This window comes from Eretmochelys imbricata, chromosome 5 (genome assembly GCF_965152235.1).
Source record: "Eretmochelys imbricata isolate rEreImb1 chromosome 5, rEreImb1.hap1, whole genome shotgun sequence".
Taxonomy (NCBI): domain Eukaryota; kingdom Metazoa; phylum Chordata; order Testudines; family Cheloniidae; genus Eretmochelys; species Eretmochelys imbricata.
In genome coordinates this window covers 26,323,736-26,341,274 of record NC_135576.1, presented here as the reverse complement: position 1 = coordinate 26,341,274, position 17,539 = coordinate 26,323,736, and the positions used below count along the sequence as shown (strand labels likewise).

The 17,539-nt window shown below is 49.2% G+C and overlaps 1 protein-coding gene across 1 annotated transcript in view; it reads left to right on the top strand.

Annotated features, from left to right (window-relative positions):
- Positions 1–17,539, top strand: part of CPLANE1 (ciliogenesis and planar polarity effector complex subunit 1) — a 181,289-nt gene that overhangs the window by 144,430 nt on the left and 19,320 nt on the right. The window contains exons 44-47 of the mRNA XM_077816770.1: positions 3,702–3,795; positions 4,760–4,921; positions 8,887–8,917; positions 9,632–9,763. Of these exons, the coding sequence (XP_077672896.1) occupies positions 3,702–3,795; positions 4,760–4,921; positions 8,887–8,917; positions 9,632–9,763 (419 nt within the window). The remainder of the gene's footprint in view (positions 1–3,701; positions 3,796–4,759; positions 4,922–8,886; positions 8,918–9,631; positions 9,764–17,539) is intronic.

The window sequence follows — 17,539 nt, the reverse complement described above, 5'->3', positions numbered from 1 at the left end:
CATGAGGGAGAACCTGGCGCACGCCTATCTTGAGTGCGCCAGGTTGCAGCCCCTATTCCGGCTCCTCCAGAACCTCTTGTTGAGGTCATGAGACCTGCTCGTCAACCTCCTCCTGGCTCTGGCCAAAGTCTCCATCTACAATACCAGGAGGAGGATGTTGGACGAGGGGATGCTCTGCGACTGCGGGGCCTATTTCCGTTCCTCCCTAGTTTCACGCATCCGGGCAGAGTTCCACTGGGCAGCGTCCGCTGGCTCCCTCAACAGCTTTGAGGAGCAGTGGGCACTGTCTCGGGTTCTCTGCTCGGTGTCCTCATCCGGTATCCTTATTTTGAACCTTTGACCGTCACTCCCATGCATGTTTGTCATTAGTTGTCCCCTGTAATCAGTTGGTCCCTGGGTCCAGTGGTCCCTCCCGCTAGGCTGGGGGAGAGGCCTTTAGCAATGGGTGGGCACCCACTTTCCCGGGATTTTCCAATATGAACCCCTTGAGTGCCGCGCTCATGCATCAGTGTATCGGGCGCCGCTGACCCTACGCACTCTCTGTTCCTTCTTACTGCCTGTGACGGTTGGAGCGCCTTGTCTTGCATCGCAAGAGTATTAGCGGCTCTTTCACCCCATTGTTGTGTCTCCTTTGTAGTTAGTTGTTAGGTACTTAGTCTGGCTATTAAGTTAAGTGTTAGCTAATAGTTTCAGTAGTTAGAGTCCTGGCTGGGACTTTGCTGTGGAACAGGGCAGGCCCTGTTCCACAGGCTTTAAGCCATGTTCATCATGTACCCAGCCGATGCCCATTAGTGACCCCCACGATAGCTGTTTAAATGTCTGGGGGAATCCCACAGAAAAGGCAAGTGCAGGATCTTCAAAAACTTTCGCCCTTGAACTCAAAAGGAGCAGGATATCCACTTGAAGGCCCTCCTCATGGAGACTCTGCTTCGTCCTGCCTTGGAGCACTCCCGATCGGACTCCACACCTACTATTTCGGCATCGGTGCACAGTGCACCGCCGGCATTGGAACCTGCCTGGCACCATTCCCCCTCGCTGGCGCTCAAGAAGCGTCTGAAGCCCAAGGGCCTGTCAGCACTGTAGGACAAGGGGGCTTTGGGCAAAGGACCTGTGTTAGGCCACGTGCCCACCCCAGAGCTACGCTAGGGTACTGCTGTGGTCGGACCCCCTAGTCCAGCTAGGGATCTGACTCCTGGGGGCTGCAGGGGATCCCGGCTGCTCGTAGGGCCACCTGTGCCTGAGGTGCCCCCGCCAGCCAAGGAACAAGTAGGCCATCCAGCACTGCAGATGCCAAGCCAGGTGATGAACTCAGTTAAGGCCCGGACCTCCCTCTAAAGCAATGGAGCGTCCCTGGACCACAGGTGTCAATCCCTGTCATCGTGGCCTAGGACCCTGGCACTGCAGCCTCAGTCTCTGGTTAGAAGACCCAGGTCCCTAACACCAAGATTGCCACCTACAAGGCATGGGACACCCGAGTCGTGATGCCAATCCCCTTACCCATGGTACTGCCAGGCCTCCCACCAGACATTGCCATGGCGCAGATCCCCATTGCCTAGGCCGTCCCCCTGGCATTGATCCCCCATGGTGCGGGATCGTTCCTGGTCGTGGCACTGGTCTCCGACTCACTGGTACTGCTCTTTGGGCAGGCACCATTCCTTGCCCTTTCCTTACTGGTTGCTGACGAGGGTCAGCCGACAGACTCAGGTATCTATGGCTCTGCTCTGGTCACCGGAAGGGCAGTGATCCGAGTCGGAGGGAGAGTTCAACCCATCACCTAGGAGACAGGCACAGCTCTGGCAGCAGCAGCAGGGGCAGTGGCCCGCAGTGGCAGTACTGGAGTCCATGGAGTGTACCTGTCATGCCGGTCCTGTACTTCCACCATTCCTCTCAGGCCTCATCAGACAAACTGCCTTTGGACCAACCAGCACGGGTATCAGAGCATGGTGCTGAGTCTGTTGCGGGAGTGTCGCAATGGGCCCCAATGCCCAAGGAGCCGTCCCCAGGCAGGCAAGAGGAAGCTGCCCCACCCCCTGCTCTATAGTCTTCTTCGTTGTCTCGGTGAGGCGGTGGCGAGTCCCTCACAAGCAAGCAGCCCCCCCTGATGACTTCAAAGAGCACAGGGCCCTGCTCAAAAGGGTAGCTGCTAACCTGAACTTGGAGGTCGAGGAGCTAGCAGAGGAATCCAGTGACCTCTTCAATGTCATACCCTCCTCCACCCTAGCCGGGGTTGTAATGCCCATTCTCCCAGGGGTCCTGAAAATTACCTCTTCCATTCAGTCTACCTCCAAAAAAGCAAAAAATAAATATTATAGCCCGGCAAAGGGATTTGAATATCTGTATACCCACCCTCCAGCAGGGTCCCTGGTAGTATCTGCTGTCAACAAAAGGCCAGTGGCATACCCAAAAATAAAGATGCCAAGAGTTGGACTTGTTTGGTAGGAAAATTTATTCGACAGCCAGCCTGCAATTTTGGGCGTCTAACCATCAGGCCCTGCTAGGCAGGCCCCAACCCAGCCCTGACCCGGATCTGTCACGGTTGAAGGAGAGGCACCCCTCCCCCACAGCCCAGGTGCTGCTGCATGGAGAGAGAACTGGGGGGGTTCTCTCTCCCCATCACAGCCCCGGGCAGCATGCAACCCCAAACCCCTCATCCCCAGCCCCACGCCAGAGCCCGCCCCCCCAGCCGGAGCCCTCACCCACCACACATCCCAACCCTCTGCCCCAGCCCTGAGTCCCCTTCCACACTCCGAACCCCTTGGCCCCACCCCCACCACATGAATTTTGTTACATGCACTAATATTGAGGTGATGTGTCCCTGTCCTCTGCACCTGGGGCTGTGCTGGCCGCTTCCTGGAGCAGCGTGGGGCTGGGGCAGGCAGGGATCCTCACTCTGCTGCTGGAGATCGCAATCGACTGGTTGGTGAGCACTGCTCTAGACTGTGAACTCTGAGCCCACCTGCAAGGATACTGCTTGTGAGTCACCTAGAATGGAATCAACATGAGCAAGCACTCAAAGAAGAAAAAAGGCTACCTACGTTGTGTAGCTATTATTCTTCGAGATGTGTTGCTCATGTCCATTCCATAATCGCCCTCCTGCCCTCTGTCGGAATTGCCGGCAAGAAGGAACTGAGAAGACGTAGGATCGGTGGCGCTTGATATACCGACGCATGACTGCAGCAGTCAGAGGGTCACTGCAGCCGACCCTATGGATACTGCTAAGAGAAAAGTCCCCAACGACTGTGCACGTGGGCGCGCATGCACCTACCTAGAATAGAATGGACATGAGCAACGTATCTCAAAGAACAACGGTTACAGAAGGTGGGTAACCATTTTTTTCACACCCTGACTTGCTACGCACTAACTCTCCATGTAGACAAGCCCTTAGGCATATGAGTAGCATGAGCTTAATGGGACTACTCATGTGAATAGTATTGTAAACGTTAGCAGGGTATGTTTTTTAAAGATTTAGCTGTTTACGTGAACCAATTGAACAAGACTCAATTAGGGCTCCTTTGGCTCCTGTCTCAACCAAATTATTTATTTAGTTGAAAATGTTTTGAATAATAATATATTTATTAAAATGTTAAATAGATATTTCTGTTTAAAACAATCCTTTCATGAATATTTGATATATAATTGTTTCAGTTAAACAAAACATTAATCAAAAATACTTTTATCAAGTATGTGAGTTCTTTTCTTAGATAGTAAAAACAATAGAAGATTTAGGAATGGCTGCCAGTCCAAACTTGGGTGCAGCTTCCTTGTTCTCTGAAGGTGTTGGAGTTATTGATGAAGGTATGTGTCCTGCTAAATGAGGAGTGTTGGGCCCTGTGCTGAATCATGGAATTTTGCAAATTTATTACCACTTAAAGTAATGTTACCTCAATTACAAAATTGGGAAAAGATCAGGTTACCAATCAAGAAGAGGTAACATGAAAGGTAGAAAATTAGAGTACTGATATAAAGGGAATTTACTCAACCACATTGGACTAGAAATTACTGATATACTTTTAATTGTTTCTACAACTAAGATGCAGGACCTGATCTTGGGTTTTAGAAATAATGGTTTTTATTGCAGTTATTTTGTAAAATCAAATGCCGTGCTTGCATTGGCTTCCACACTAATTTTGTAAAACATGATAATTTGCCCTCTGAATGTTTTCCCCATGTTGTAATAAAATTACATTATTCATGCTGTTTTGGTGGCTAAAAGGATATAATATTACCCTTTAGCCTGATTTAATAAAAGGTCACATCAATTAAATTGGTTTCTTAGTAGTGAGGTATTGATTATGTAATTGATTATTTTTGTCTAGAAAATGGATTGAAAATACGTATATGGGTAGCTCTGCTGCTCTGTATTGATTAATTGGGGCTAAGAAGGATCATCATATAATTTCATATCAAATATACGGCCAGATCATGACTACATTCTGTATTGATACACAAAATTGATGGATGAGCCACAATTTAGTCCTCCACATGGGCAGGCTACCATGTACCTGGCAATTCCAGGAGCCACAACAACTCCTGGAGCTCAGACTGGGGCAGTATGGCTCCATACTTGAACTGGTTAACTTTCAGCAGCACAGTGATCTGAATACATTGGGTTTGGGGTTTTTTTGGTTAGAAGGGTATATTAATCAATCCATAACACAAATTCATAAATATATTACTATTTCACTGCATTTTCTGGTTTTGTTTGGATTTTTTTACTTTGTTTTACTTACTGTGTCTATTAATTCTTCCGTTGCATCAGCCCATTATGTGAGCTCTGTGGACTTTGAAGATCTTATGGATGAAGAAGAGGAGGGTTCAAGACCTGAACATTCTGTAACCAGTTATACAGCCTTGCAAGCTCACTCTCTTTCCCCTGCAAATTCATCTGCTAACCTTCTGGGTCGTATAAAGTCATCATCCGGTATCATTCTTTAATTTACCTTTTTTCCCCTTTACTTGTTTAAAAGCAAGTTGACGCATTTCTTTGTGTTGCTGAAATCTTTCTTTGTCTGGCTAGGCTGGAAGGAGGAGAGGAGACACTGGATGTGGTTTAGTTAGGCTGCAAATTTTATTCCTAAATGTCTGGGAGTACCCAGCAGATAAAAATGTACAGTGCAGGTAATTCCATAATCATTTACATATACCCAAGGAGGCTGCTAGGACCTTCCCCTCCCCACCTCGACTGAGGGTCAATGGAGCTAAAGGGGGGAGGGGTTGATTCCCTGCCATACCCAGTCATAGGAGTCCCGACCCCACAGCAGCATGCCCTCCCACAGTTTCTCCTCTTTCAGTGAATACCTCCTTTAAATCTTTTCCCAATCCATTTTATCTGATCACTGTATCTGTTCCCTATGGAGTACCTGCACTTACATAATGAGTTGTGACTTCATAGCCTAATCCCCTCCTTTCATTCTTCCCTTCTCCCCCAAAACTCCAGTCCACTGTGGGAAATGCAAAAAATCCCCACCAATCTGGCAGTGAGGAAAAACTCCTTCCCAGACCCCCAAAAGGAGCAACTAGCATAATGCCCAAAGTGGATCATAACGAAAACCTGGTATTTCAACTACTTACATTGCTGAAAAGGTGGGTGGTGCTCTGCCTGACAGACAAAAAGAGGCCTTTCACTGCCCAGATATGAGCATAAATAGTTCCCCGCTCTTCCAGTCACCTCAGGGAGGGGGTGTCAAAGACTCATAAGTTGTGCCCACGCTTGGCCCTGTGCGATTTGTGGGGGAAACCCCCTTCAGTGAGACAGCCCTTCTCGGGGGTCCACTCTCTTTCGGGGGTTCAGCCTCTCCACCTCCTGGAGCTGCACCTCTCCCTCGCCATGGGTCCCCTCAGGGAGTCCAATCGCTGTGGACCCCCAGGGCCTCCACTTCCAAAGGGAATAATGCCACCCTGTTCTCTAGACCAGAGCGACTCTCAGCCAGCATAAAACAGGAGGGTTTATTGAGCGTTTGAACACAACATAGGAAACTCTCAGGGCCCTCAGGCCTGGCCTCCCTCAGCATAGCACATCCAAGTCTCCCCTGCATCCAGGTGGGCCCTGCCTGCTCTCCCTCTCCAGCTCAGAGCCCCCCTGCTTCCCAGCTGGGCATCTGATATCACCGGCCCCATGCCCCGCCTCTGTCCATTGTCTTCTCTCCAGGTAAACAGGGTTGCCTGGGCCTCCTCTCCCCTCTTCTGTCCTCTGGCCCCCTCTGGCTGGAACCAGCTGGTTAGGTCACCGGTGTCCTCTCTTCACAACCCATTGTCCTCCCACTAGCCAGAACCCGCTGCGACTCCTGAGCTGGGCCTCCAGGTCACCAGTCGCTGGGGTATCCATTCTCCAGGCCATTGGCTGGGATCCCAAGTTCCCTCGCTGGTCCTCTGTAACAACAAACTTCCTCTCCCAGTAACACCCAGGGAAACTGAGTTCCACCCCCTCTGCATGCAAACCATTGGAAAACGAGGAAAAAACAAGAAAATCCCCACTTCGTCACAGGGGTTAATAGGTCAGCATCCCCATGCTGACCTGGGATGGAGCTGCCTCCATGTTGCAGGTAACTCTCTGGCTTTCTAACCACCCTTAAAGGAGCAATACACCTTCTCTGCCAAGCCCAACAAAGGTCCCCACGGCTTAGTGTGCAGTGAGATTATTAGCATTATGTGAAGTATCATGCCACTTTTCTCGGTTGCTTGATTTATGCATTCAGGAGTGTAGAAGCACTGTTTTTGTAACCCATGCACACACATTTAATGTACAGATGTACATTTAATGCTTGATGACAGTCCAGAGGGGTATTATATCCTGTGTTATGTCCAAAGATACCTCCATTAGAATGTTGTTGAAGAAAAGTAAATAATTTTGGGTCTGATTCCCTCCTTTTTATCTGCCCAGTGACTTGAGATGAGAATTTAACTCCAGTCAACCACATGACAATGAAATGTGTTGCTATATGTCACTAATACCAGTTCCCCTGGCTGTATCCTAGCCTGAATGCTCATTTTATTTCATCTAGCCTCATTTCAATGTGCAAAGTAAATAGCTGTACTGACATTACAGTTCTCTTTGGCGGTATGTGCAATGACAATTCTCTTGCATTTCTCTTCTTTCACATTCTTAGCTATTATATGTACTTTTGGTGAGTGACTAGGAATCTAGCTCTCAAGCTGTAGCAGCCTAGCTAATGGTTTTAAAACAGTGATCCCCAAACTGTGGGGCATGCCCCCCTGGAGGCGTGCGATGGGGCTCTGGCCAGCCCCCATGGAGGGCAGGGAGGGAGAGCTACCCAGCACTGCTCTGTTCCCAGCTGTACTCTGGCCCTGGCCGCAGCTCCACTCTGTCCAAAGCCCCGGCCCCGGCTGCAGCTGTGCTTCTGGCCACTCCTCCACTCCCAGGTCCAACCCCAGCCACAGGTTGGGCTCAGTTCCTGGCCCCAGTCCTGCTTCCCCTCCCTGCTCCACTCCTGCCCCCAGCTCCTCTCACTCTCCTGGCTCCAGGTCCAGCCCAGCTCTGCCCTCATTCTCTCTCTCTCTCCCCCCGCCAGGCCTTGAGCCCCGGCTCCTCCCTTATCCCCAGTTCTGCCCCAAGCTCTGCCTTCAGCCCAAGGTCCTCTGCTGAGCCAATTGTTCAGTAATGGTGGGAGGCATGAACAGATTCCATTACTGATAAAGCAGGGCACAACAGGAAAAGTGTGGGCACCACTGTTTTAAAAGCTCAATTCCCAAGTGAGATCTGCTTATAAGCAGTGAACATCAAATGATATAAAAAGCCAGACTGATCATATAATTGTTACTGAATTGTATTTAAACAGAGAGCTGTAACTTCCAAGCTAAGGGCCAAGATTGATATTTGTTACATTGAATGTCTCTGACCACTAAGTAATAATAGTGATGCTAAATGATTAGGGCACTACCAAATTCATGGTCCATTTTGGTCAATTTCATGGTCATAGGATTTTTAAAATAGTAAATTTCATGATTTCAGCTATTTAAATCTGAAATGTCACTGTGTTGTAATTGTAGGGGTCTTGACCCAAAAGGCAGTTGTGCAGGGGTCGCAAGGTTATCGTAAGGGGGTCGTGGTACTGCTATTCTTACTTCTGCACTGCTGCTGGTAGATGCGCTGCCTTCAGAGCTGGGCAGCTGGAGTGCAGAGGCTGCTGGCCAGGAGCCCAGCTGTGAAGGCAGCGCTGCTGCCAGCAGCAGTGCAGAAGTAAGGATATCATGGTATAGTACTGTCACCTTTAGGTCTGCGTTGCTGCCTGCAGAACTGCGCCCTCAGGCAGCAGCTGCCACTGTCGGGCTGCCCAGTTCTGAAGGCAGCAGCACCAAAGTAAGGGTGGGATGGTATGGTATTGCCATCCTTACTTCTGCATTACTGCTGGTGGGGCACTGGCTTCAGAGCTGGGCGCCCGGCCAACAGCAGCTGCTCTCTGGCTGTTCAGCTGTGAAGGCAGTGCAGAAGTAAGGGTGGCAATACCACGACCCCCTTGAAATAACCTTGTGACACCCCCCCTTTGCAACTCCCTTTTGGGTCAGGACCCCCAATTTGATAAACGCTGGTCTCTCCCCCCCCACCCCCCGTGAAATATGTAGAATATAGGGTAAAAGCACAAAGAAGACCAAATTTCACAGGGGAAGACCACATTTCACAGTCCGTGGCACATTTTTTCATGGCTGTGAATTTGCTAGTGGCCTATAGATAATGTATTCCCAAATCCTGTCATGAGCACAAGGTAGTTAAGACTATACAATAGTACACATATTCATTGTAATATGAACATATCCAGTTTGGAAAAGTATATTTCATCTAACAAATCTGTATGTCGTTACATTTGCACAGAAATTAGATGTTAATGCATGTATTTACGTTTTAATTGATTAAAGCTATTTCTGTTTCAGACATTCATATAAATGAAGATTTAGGTGATAAGTAAGTATTTTGAAATAATCAGATTTTGTTAAATTACATTGCCAACATTGTATTTCTAAAAAGCCTACTGGAAAATGGAGTATCAAACTGGAAATCTTATCTATATAGAAATCTAGGCATATATGTAATGCTTTTCTAGTCAGGCAGTTGTATACATGTAACGTGGATCAGAATAACCTTAACATTCACTAACAGGATATGAATAAACATGTTTTATATAAGACACCCTGCAGTCCGCTGAAAATTGTTTCTTTTGCACATTTTGAGCATTTAAGTAAGACATTACGAGTGTTTATGCATGGTTTTTTATGTTACTTTTATCGGCTAATTTTTTCTTTTGGATAAGCACACACAACTTCCATTGAAATACTCATATTAAAAGTCAGAATTAACACAATGAAACCATTACAAAGTTATTGAATAAAAATGCAACCCGGCAGGCTGTAGTTATGTATTGAAGAGGTATTTATCTGTTGACTAAAAATGGATTGATGTGTGTCACACCTAGAATATTGTTCTGTGTAACTCTAACTATACACATGTAGAAATATGGGCAACTTGGTAGACAAGAGTATGAGTAACTTGCTCTTGAATAAGGAGAATATTCTTGCCCACCTGAGCTCAAAAGTGAAGATTTTAAGATATTTTAATTTTAGTTTTTCTTGGAAATATATTCCTGTTTTAGTAACGACATTGTTTTTTCCTTAATTTGAGTTTTATAGACAATCCCCTGCAAATTACTGGACTGAGTGGTATTACTGATGTTATTGATGATCTTGTAACAGAGGGTGGCGTTTCCACTACAGAACGGAGCATTACAAAAACACAGGCTAGAAAAATCTCCAGGTAATAATATAGCAGTTGTCTTTATTTCTGCTTTGTATGGAGTAATGGCCGCTACCATATTAATTAATGTAAATTAAATTGTTTAAATTCACTAGTGTTTACAACTCTAATAAAACAAGCAGCTTGTTGGTTAAAACTAGCTTGATTAAATAAATGCTTTATAAAATGTCATTGTCTCTTAAATTTAAGCCTACAAAACACCTCCACACATGCTTAACTTTAAGCATGAGTGCACTTCCATTGACTTCAGTGGCACTAATATTCGAACAGTGAATACAATCTACTTAGCCTCCACAAAATATGTGTTTAACGGGGAGATATAAATTTCCATAAGGAACAAATTATTTTGGTGAAAAATTTCGTAAGTGTCCACTAACTCTTTAAGAGATTTTCAGAATGGCCAGAAGGGACCATTATGATCTGTTTCTGACCCTTTGTGTAACACAGGCCATAGAACTTCACCTAGTCATTTTTTCAATAATTCAGTAATCAAGTCCAATCATTTGTGGTTAAACTAGAGCAAATCTTTTAGAAAGAAATCAAGTCTTGATTTGAAGGTATCAGTTTTATTTGGTTCAGTTTGGAAGTGCTCAACTTGAGGCCTTATTTTTACAGGTACTGAATACCAATAGCTTCTGTTGACTGGTCCTAAATGTCAGGTCCTAAATGTCTTAAAAGGGGAGACCTGAAAAAACGATGCACACAAATTAGAGGCCACATTTGAAAAAAAGTTTTAGGACTTGTCTGTAGGGGGACATCCAGGAAAATTAATCTGAATTAACCAGAGGTGTGCATTTGAAGTGGATTAGTTACACTAGGGGTAGTCAATAGGCAGACTGTGGGCCAAATTCAAACAGCCAGACGCTTTGCAATGGACCACAAAGGTAAAACGGGCTGAAGCCGAGCCAGGACTGGAGCCATGCCCACTCCCCACTGCAGGACCCACTCGGGGGAATGAGGCTGAGGTGGGGGATGACTTCAAGTGCTTGTTCATGTCAATTCCAATCAGGTGTGTGCGTGCATGGCAGCCAAAGATTTTTTCCATAGCAGAATCCTTCAGGTCAGCCTGGGTGCCCCCTGGAGTCACGCCTTCATAGGGCTCAATACAGAGCCCTGCCAACCCACCACCCCCTCAGTTCCTTCTTACTGCCAGTGACTGTTAGCTGGAACATTCCATAGCTCTTGCCTGGGTAAACGCTGTTCACAGTGTTCCTTGTATATAGTTCTTCATACTGTTAGTTACCATTAGTTATTAGTACTTGTAGTGTAGTTATTTTTAGTGGTTAGGTTTTCTTTGGGGATTCCCCCCACCCGCAATGCTCCCAGTCCCATGGTATGCCTTGGTCCCCAGGCTTTAAGACTTGTGAGGCCTGTGGCAAGCGCATGCCTAAAAGTGACCCGCACTCCTAATGCCTAAGGTGCTTAGGGGAGAGTCACCAGAAAGACAAGTGAAAGATCTGTCGTGGGTTTCGCCCTAGGACTTTGAAAGACCAAGACCAACGTCTTAAAGTCCTTTTTTTATGGAGGCCATGCTCTGGCCCCAGTCAGACCCCAGATTGGGGGATCCTGCGCCTAGCACCACCTCCTTCTTAGCGCGGAGCGCTCTGGCACCATCTACAGGGGAACTGGTGCTGAAAAAGGACTTTCAAGACTCTTGGCACTGTCACAGCTCCTCCCACATATAGGCTGTGGGTAGGCACCGGTCACAATTGCTGGTGCTACAAAAGAAAAGGAGGCCGGAAAGGGGCCACTCTCCCTCAGCCAAGACCAAGGAACCAGCCACTGTGAGATCCCAGTCGGGCCACACCACCTCGGCCCCTTCGCCTGCCAGGGTCACATCGACTCCTGCCCCAGTGGTGATGCAGTCGAGTCCAGACCCTGTCCACTCATGGGGCCCACGGAGTCCACAGCTGCAGCTCCCATAGACTCCGGAGGCATTCTGGGTGGCCCAGGACTTGTTGCGCCTTACAGCGCCATTTTCCCCTCCCAGGAGAAATGAATCACTGGCACCATCCTGTCCCTTGGTGCCGTCAAGGGGAAAGCCTGCTGTGATGTCAGGGTGTTCACCATCCCCAGAGCACCCCACAGCACCAACAGCCCAGGTGTGGGAGCCACGCAGGTCCCCTAGCCCATGCTGTGAACTGTCGGTGCCTTGCAGTACAGCATCTCCGTGGTCCTCCTTCTCGGAGAACTCTAAGTCGGAGTCTGACTCTGTTCACTCTGACAGGAGTAGGAGATCGAGGTCATGGCGGGATCATCATGCTTACCCAGCACCGTGGCTGGCGCAATGGCAACACCTGACACAGTGGCCCTTCTGGACACGCTAGGCCTTCCACCAAAGCCAAGGGCAAAGCCAGGGGTCCCATTCCAGAGTGGCATCGGTAGCTTCGGCTAACTTTATACCACCTCCGGCTCCGTCGGCGCCAGCAGTATCAGGAGTGGCTCCACGCTTTTCGATGCCAGGTTACCACCACTCATGGCACTGACATCGGCTCCCACGGTACCACCGCCTATTACAACGATGCCGTTGGCATCAGCACTGTCACCAGTACCATTGGCACCGGCAGTCCTGACACCGGCACTGACTCTTCTGGCACCAACAGTCTTCTGTAGTCATGGAACTGAAGGTCATGGCAACTGCTGGGCTCGACATCAACATCCCGGGAACCCAAGGCACCATGAGACCTCCCTGGGCACAGAGGGAAGGGAGTAGCCACTCTTTCCGGGGCTTTCTTCCTCTTCCTCTCCAGAAGAAGTGGTGCCGGGCCCTTCTGTAGCCCCGGCTCTGGAGGACAAGAAGTTTCTGCAGTAATTGCTGCAGCAGGTTGCCCAGGGCCTAGGCATCCAGGCTGAGGAGGTTGTGGAGGATGCTGATCCCATGGTGGATATTCTTGCCCCATCTGGGCCTGCACACATTGCCCTGTCCCTCGTAAAAAACATTTCTGACACCACAAAGACTTTGTGGCAGACTCCAACCTCATTGCCCCCCCCCGGGCTAAGCAAAATGAAAGACGCTATTTTGTGCCATCGACAGGCTACGAGCACTTGTATACCCATCCTCCGCCAGATTCCCTGGTGGCGGATGCTGCCAACAAGCATGAATGCCAGGGCTACCAGGGACCCTCCCCGAAGAACTGGGAGGCAAAAAGACTTGACCTCTTCAGGAGAAAGGTCTACTCGACCGGCAGCTTGCAGCTCCGCATTTCGAACCAGCAGGCCATTGTAAGCAGATGATACTCTAATACTTGCGGAGCAATGGCTAAGTTTGTGGAGCTGCTGCCACAGTAATTCCCATGCCAAGTTTTTGGCTCTGGTGAAGGAGGGCAAGCTTATTTCCCAAGCCTTGCTGCAGGCCGCTCTGGACAGGGTGGTTGTGGCTACTCGGGTTATGGCCACGGGGGTTGCCATTGACAAGGAGCTCCTGGCTACAGGTCTCTGGTGTGCCATATGAAGTCCAGCAGACTATCCAAGACCTCTCCTTGGAGGGCTCAGCTTTCTTTTAGTAGAAAACAAAAAAAGTCTGCATAACCTAAAAGACTCGAGCCACTATCAGGTTGCTGGGCCTCCACACTCCTTCCATGCAGCGGAAGCACTTCAGGTCGCAACCTCCTCCTTGGTTTTACGAACCACAGAACCGACAGGACAGTTCTCGGAGGAGGAATAGGAGCAGCAGAAAGAGACCACACCTGTCCTGAGGCCAGGACCCTGGTCAATCTAAGCTGTCGTCAGGTCAGAAGCAGGCCTTTTGAAGGCACGCTTGAGGACAGCACACCAGTACACAGGCTGGATCCAATCTCACTTACCTTCTCGTCCCGACTATCCCCTTTCTACCCTGCTTGATCCTGTATCACATTGGACTGATGGGTGCTCTGAACAGTAGAAAGGGGATACTCACTTCAATTCTCGGCCCTCCCGCCCTTCCACCCCCTTTCCCTGTCCCTCTTCAGGGACCCTTCTCACAAGCAACTCCTTATACAGGAGGTGCACTTGCTGATATCATTGGGAGCAGTGGAGGAGGTTCCTCAGGAGCTGAAGGTCAAGGGCTTCTATTCCTGGTGTTTCCTAGTACTAAAAGCGGGCTAAAGTCCATTCTAGACCTGCGAGAGCTCAACAGGTTCATGAAGAAACTCAAGTTGCGCATGGTCTCTTTGGCCTCCATCATCCCTTCCCTGGATCCAGGGGACTGGTATGCTGCCTTTGACTTGAAGGATGCATACTTTCATATAGCAATTACACTGTCCCACAGAAGGTACCTCAGGTTTGTGGTGAACAACTACCACTATCCGTTCGGCCTGTCAGTGGTTCCTCAAGTGTTTACCAAGTGCATGGCAGTCATAGTCACGTTCCTGTGCAGGGACAGGTACAGGTGTTCCCGTACCTTGATGACTGGCTGATCAAGGGCTGCTCCAAGGCCCAAGTGGAGGCACAATTCGACTTCATAAAAATGATGTTCGACAATCTGGGCCTTCTCCTGAACGTGGTGAAATCTACGCTGTCCCTGGTTCAGTGGATAGAAGTCACAGGGTTGGTACTGGATTCAACACAGACCAGGGCATACCTCCCAGAAGCAAGGTTCTGGGCCCTGGGCGATATCATTCGAAGTCTCAGGCAGTTCCCCACCACCACATAAAGAAATTGCCTGAAACTTCTGGGACACATGGCCACTTGTACCTATGTGGTGCAACACACCTGGCTCAGACTCCGGCTGCTCCAATCATGGCTAGCCTCAGTGTATTGGCCAGTTCGGGACAGTTTGGACAGGGTCGTGACTTGGCCTTGCCCTGTCCTCGACTCCCTCCTGTTGTGGCTCGACCCGCAAGTAGTGTGTGCGGGGCCTCCTTCAACAGTCCTCATCCATCCCCCTTCCTAGTGGGGGCCTTGGGCTGGGGAGCACATCTGGGAGACCGTAGGACATAAGGCCTCTGGTCTCAGGCGGAACTCACTCTCCACGTTGTCAGAGAGCTGAGCGTGGTCCGCCTAGCATGCCAGACTTTCCGAGCCCACTAGACCAGGAGATGTGTATCAATTATGACAGACACCACCACGGCAATGTTTTATATCCACAAACAAGGGTGCGTGCTCCTTTCCCCTGTGCCAGGAAGCCGTCAGGCTTTGTGACTTTTGTGTAGAGCATTCAATACATCTTCAAGCATTGTACCTCCCTGGAGTACAGAACGAGTTGGCGGACTATCTCAGCAAGTCATTCCACAGCCATGAGTGGTCCCTATGCCTGGATGTCACAAACTTCATCTTCCAATGGTGGGGCTTTCCCCCGATACACCTGTTCGCCACACGACACAACAGGAAGAGCCAGCAGTTTTGCTCGTTCCTGAATCACAGCCCAGGCTCTGTCGCGGACGTGTTCCTCTTCCCTTGGGTAGGCCATCTCCTATACACGTTCCCGCCTATCCCTCTTGTTCACAAGGTGCAGAGGGAAGAAGCTTCAGTGATATTGACAGCTCCAGCCTGGCCCTGCCAACACTGGTATGCATCTCTACTGGAGATGTCTGTGGAAGCCCCAGTCATCTTGCCTCTCTTCCTGGACTTAATAACTCAGGATCATGGCCATCTCCGGCACCTGAACCTCGAGTCATTGCACCTCATAGCATGGAAGCTCCATGGCTGAATCTGTTGGAGCTCTCCTGTTCGGACCTGGTTAGGCAAGTTCTCCTTGGCAGTAGGAAACCCTGCACTAGGGCTACGTATCTGGCCAAATGGAAGAGATTTTCAATCTGGTCGCAGCAACACTCTCCGCTTCCGACGCTCACCTCTATACCACTTATACTGGACTACCTTCTCCCTCTTAAGGAGCAGGGGCTGTCCGTGTCATCAATAAAGGTTCACTTGGCTGCCATCTCTGCTTTCCATCCAGGTGCGGAGGGCCGGTCAGTCTTTGCCAACCCTATGGTCAGCTGTTTCTTGAAAGGTCTTGACAGGCTATACTCACTCGTCTGACAACCAGTCCTGACCTGGGACCTTAATCTGGTTATTTCCAAACTGATTGGGACACCCTTTAAACAGCTGGCGACTTGCTCTCTGCTCTACATCTCATACAAGGTGGTGTTTCTGGTAGTGATAACCTCAGCCAAGAGGGTGTCTGAGCTCAAGGCCTTAACATCAGAGCCCCCATACAGGGTGTTCCATAAGGATAAGGTTCAGCTCACGCCACACCCAGCTTTCCTCCCAAAGGTGGTCTCCCAATTTCACATCAACCAGGACATCTCCCTCCCAGTGTTATATCCTAAGCTGCACTCAGGTGGCAGGGAACAGAGGCCTCACTCATTGGACATTCTCAGAGCTCTAGCCTTTTACATCGAGAGAATGAAACTGTTCCGGAAGTCAATCCAACTGTTTGTGGCTGTGGCAGACAGGAGGAAAGGGCTTCCAGTCTCCTCTCAACAAATTTCATTATGGATCACGTCCTGCATCCGAGAATGCTACAACCTAGCAGAGGTGCCTGCCCTTCTCTCACAGCGCACTCCATCAGGGTGCAGGCTTCTTCAGCAGTGTTCCTGGCGCAGGTTCCGACCCTGGAAATATGCAGAGCAGCAGTGTGGTTCTCAATACATACCTTTTACATCGCATTATGCGATCACCCAGCAGGCCCAAGACATCATGGCCTTTGATAGAGCGGTGCTCCAGTCAGTGAATATCTGAACTCTGACCCCACCTCTGGAACTTGGGCCTGGGAGTCACCTGATTGGAATTGACATAAACAAGTACTCGAAGAAAGAATGGTTACTCTAATGATTCTATGATACTCACCTTCTCGTAACTGCTGTTCTTCATAGAATCATAGAATATCAGGGTTGGAAGGGACCTCAGGAGGTCATCTAGTCCAACCCCCTGCTCAAAGCAGGACCAATCCCCAACTAAATCATCCCAGACAGGGCTTTGTCAAGCCTGACCTTAAAAACCTCAGAGGAAGGAGATTCCACCACCTCCCTAGGTAACGCATTCCAGTGTTTCACCACCCTCCTAGTGAAAGTTTTTCCTAATATCCAACCTAAGCCTCCCCCACTGCAACTTGAGACCATTACTCCTTGTTCTGTCATCTGCTACCACTGAAAACAGTCTAGATCCATCCTCTTTGGAACCCCCTTTCAGGTAGTTGAAAGCAGCAATCAAATCCCCCCTCATTCTTCTCTTCTGCAAACTAAAAAATCCCAGTTCCCTCAGCCTCTCCTCATAAGTCATGTGTTCCAGTCCCCTAATCATTTTTGTTGGCCTCCGCTGGACTTTTTCCAATTTTTCCACATCCTTCTTGTAGTGTACTCCAGCTGAGGCCTCACCAATGTCGAATAGAGGGGAACGATCATGTCCCTCGATCTGCTGGCAATGTCCCTACTTATACATCCCAAAATGCCATTGGCCTTCTTGGCAACAACGGCACACTGTTGACTCAAAGATGTGTTGTGTTCTTTGAGATGTGCTGTTCATGTCCATTACAGTACCCACCCTCCTACCCCTCTGTAGCCGGCAAGAAGGAACTGAGGGAGTGGTGGGTCGACAGGGCTCTATACTGAGCACCATGAAGGTGCGACTCCAGGGGGTGCCCAAGCTGACCTGACGGATGCTGCTAGGGGAAAAATCTTCCGGCTGCTGTGCATGCGCGCACATGCCCTAATTGGAATGGACATGAACAATACATCTCGAAGAACAGTTACAAGAAGGCGAGTAATCGTTCTTTCAGGAACCGCTTGGGGGCGAGCAGCTGGGCTGCGCTGCGGGGCGCAGGGTATCCCCAGGCAGCTGATTTGGCAGGGGAGGGGATGC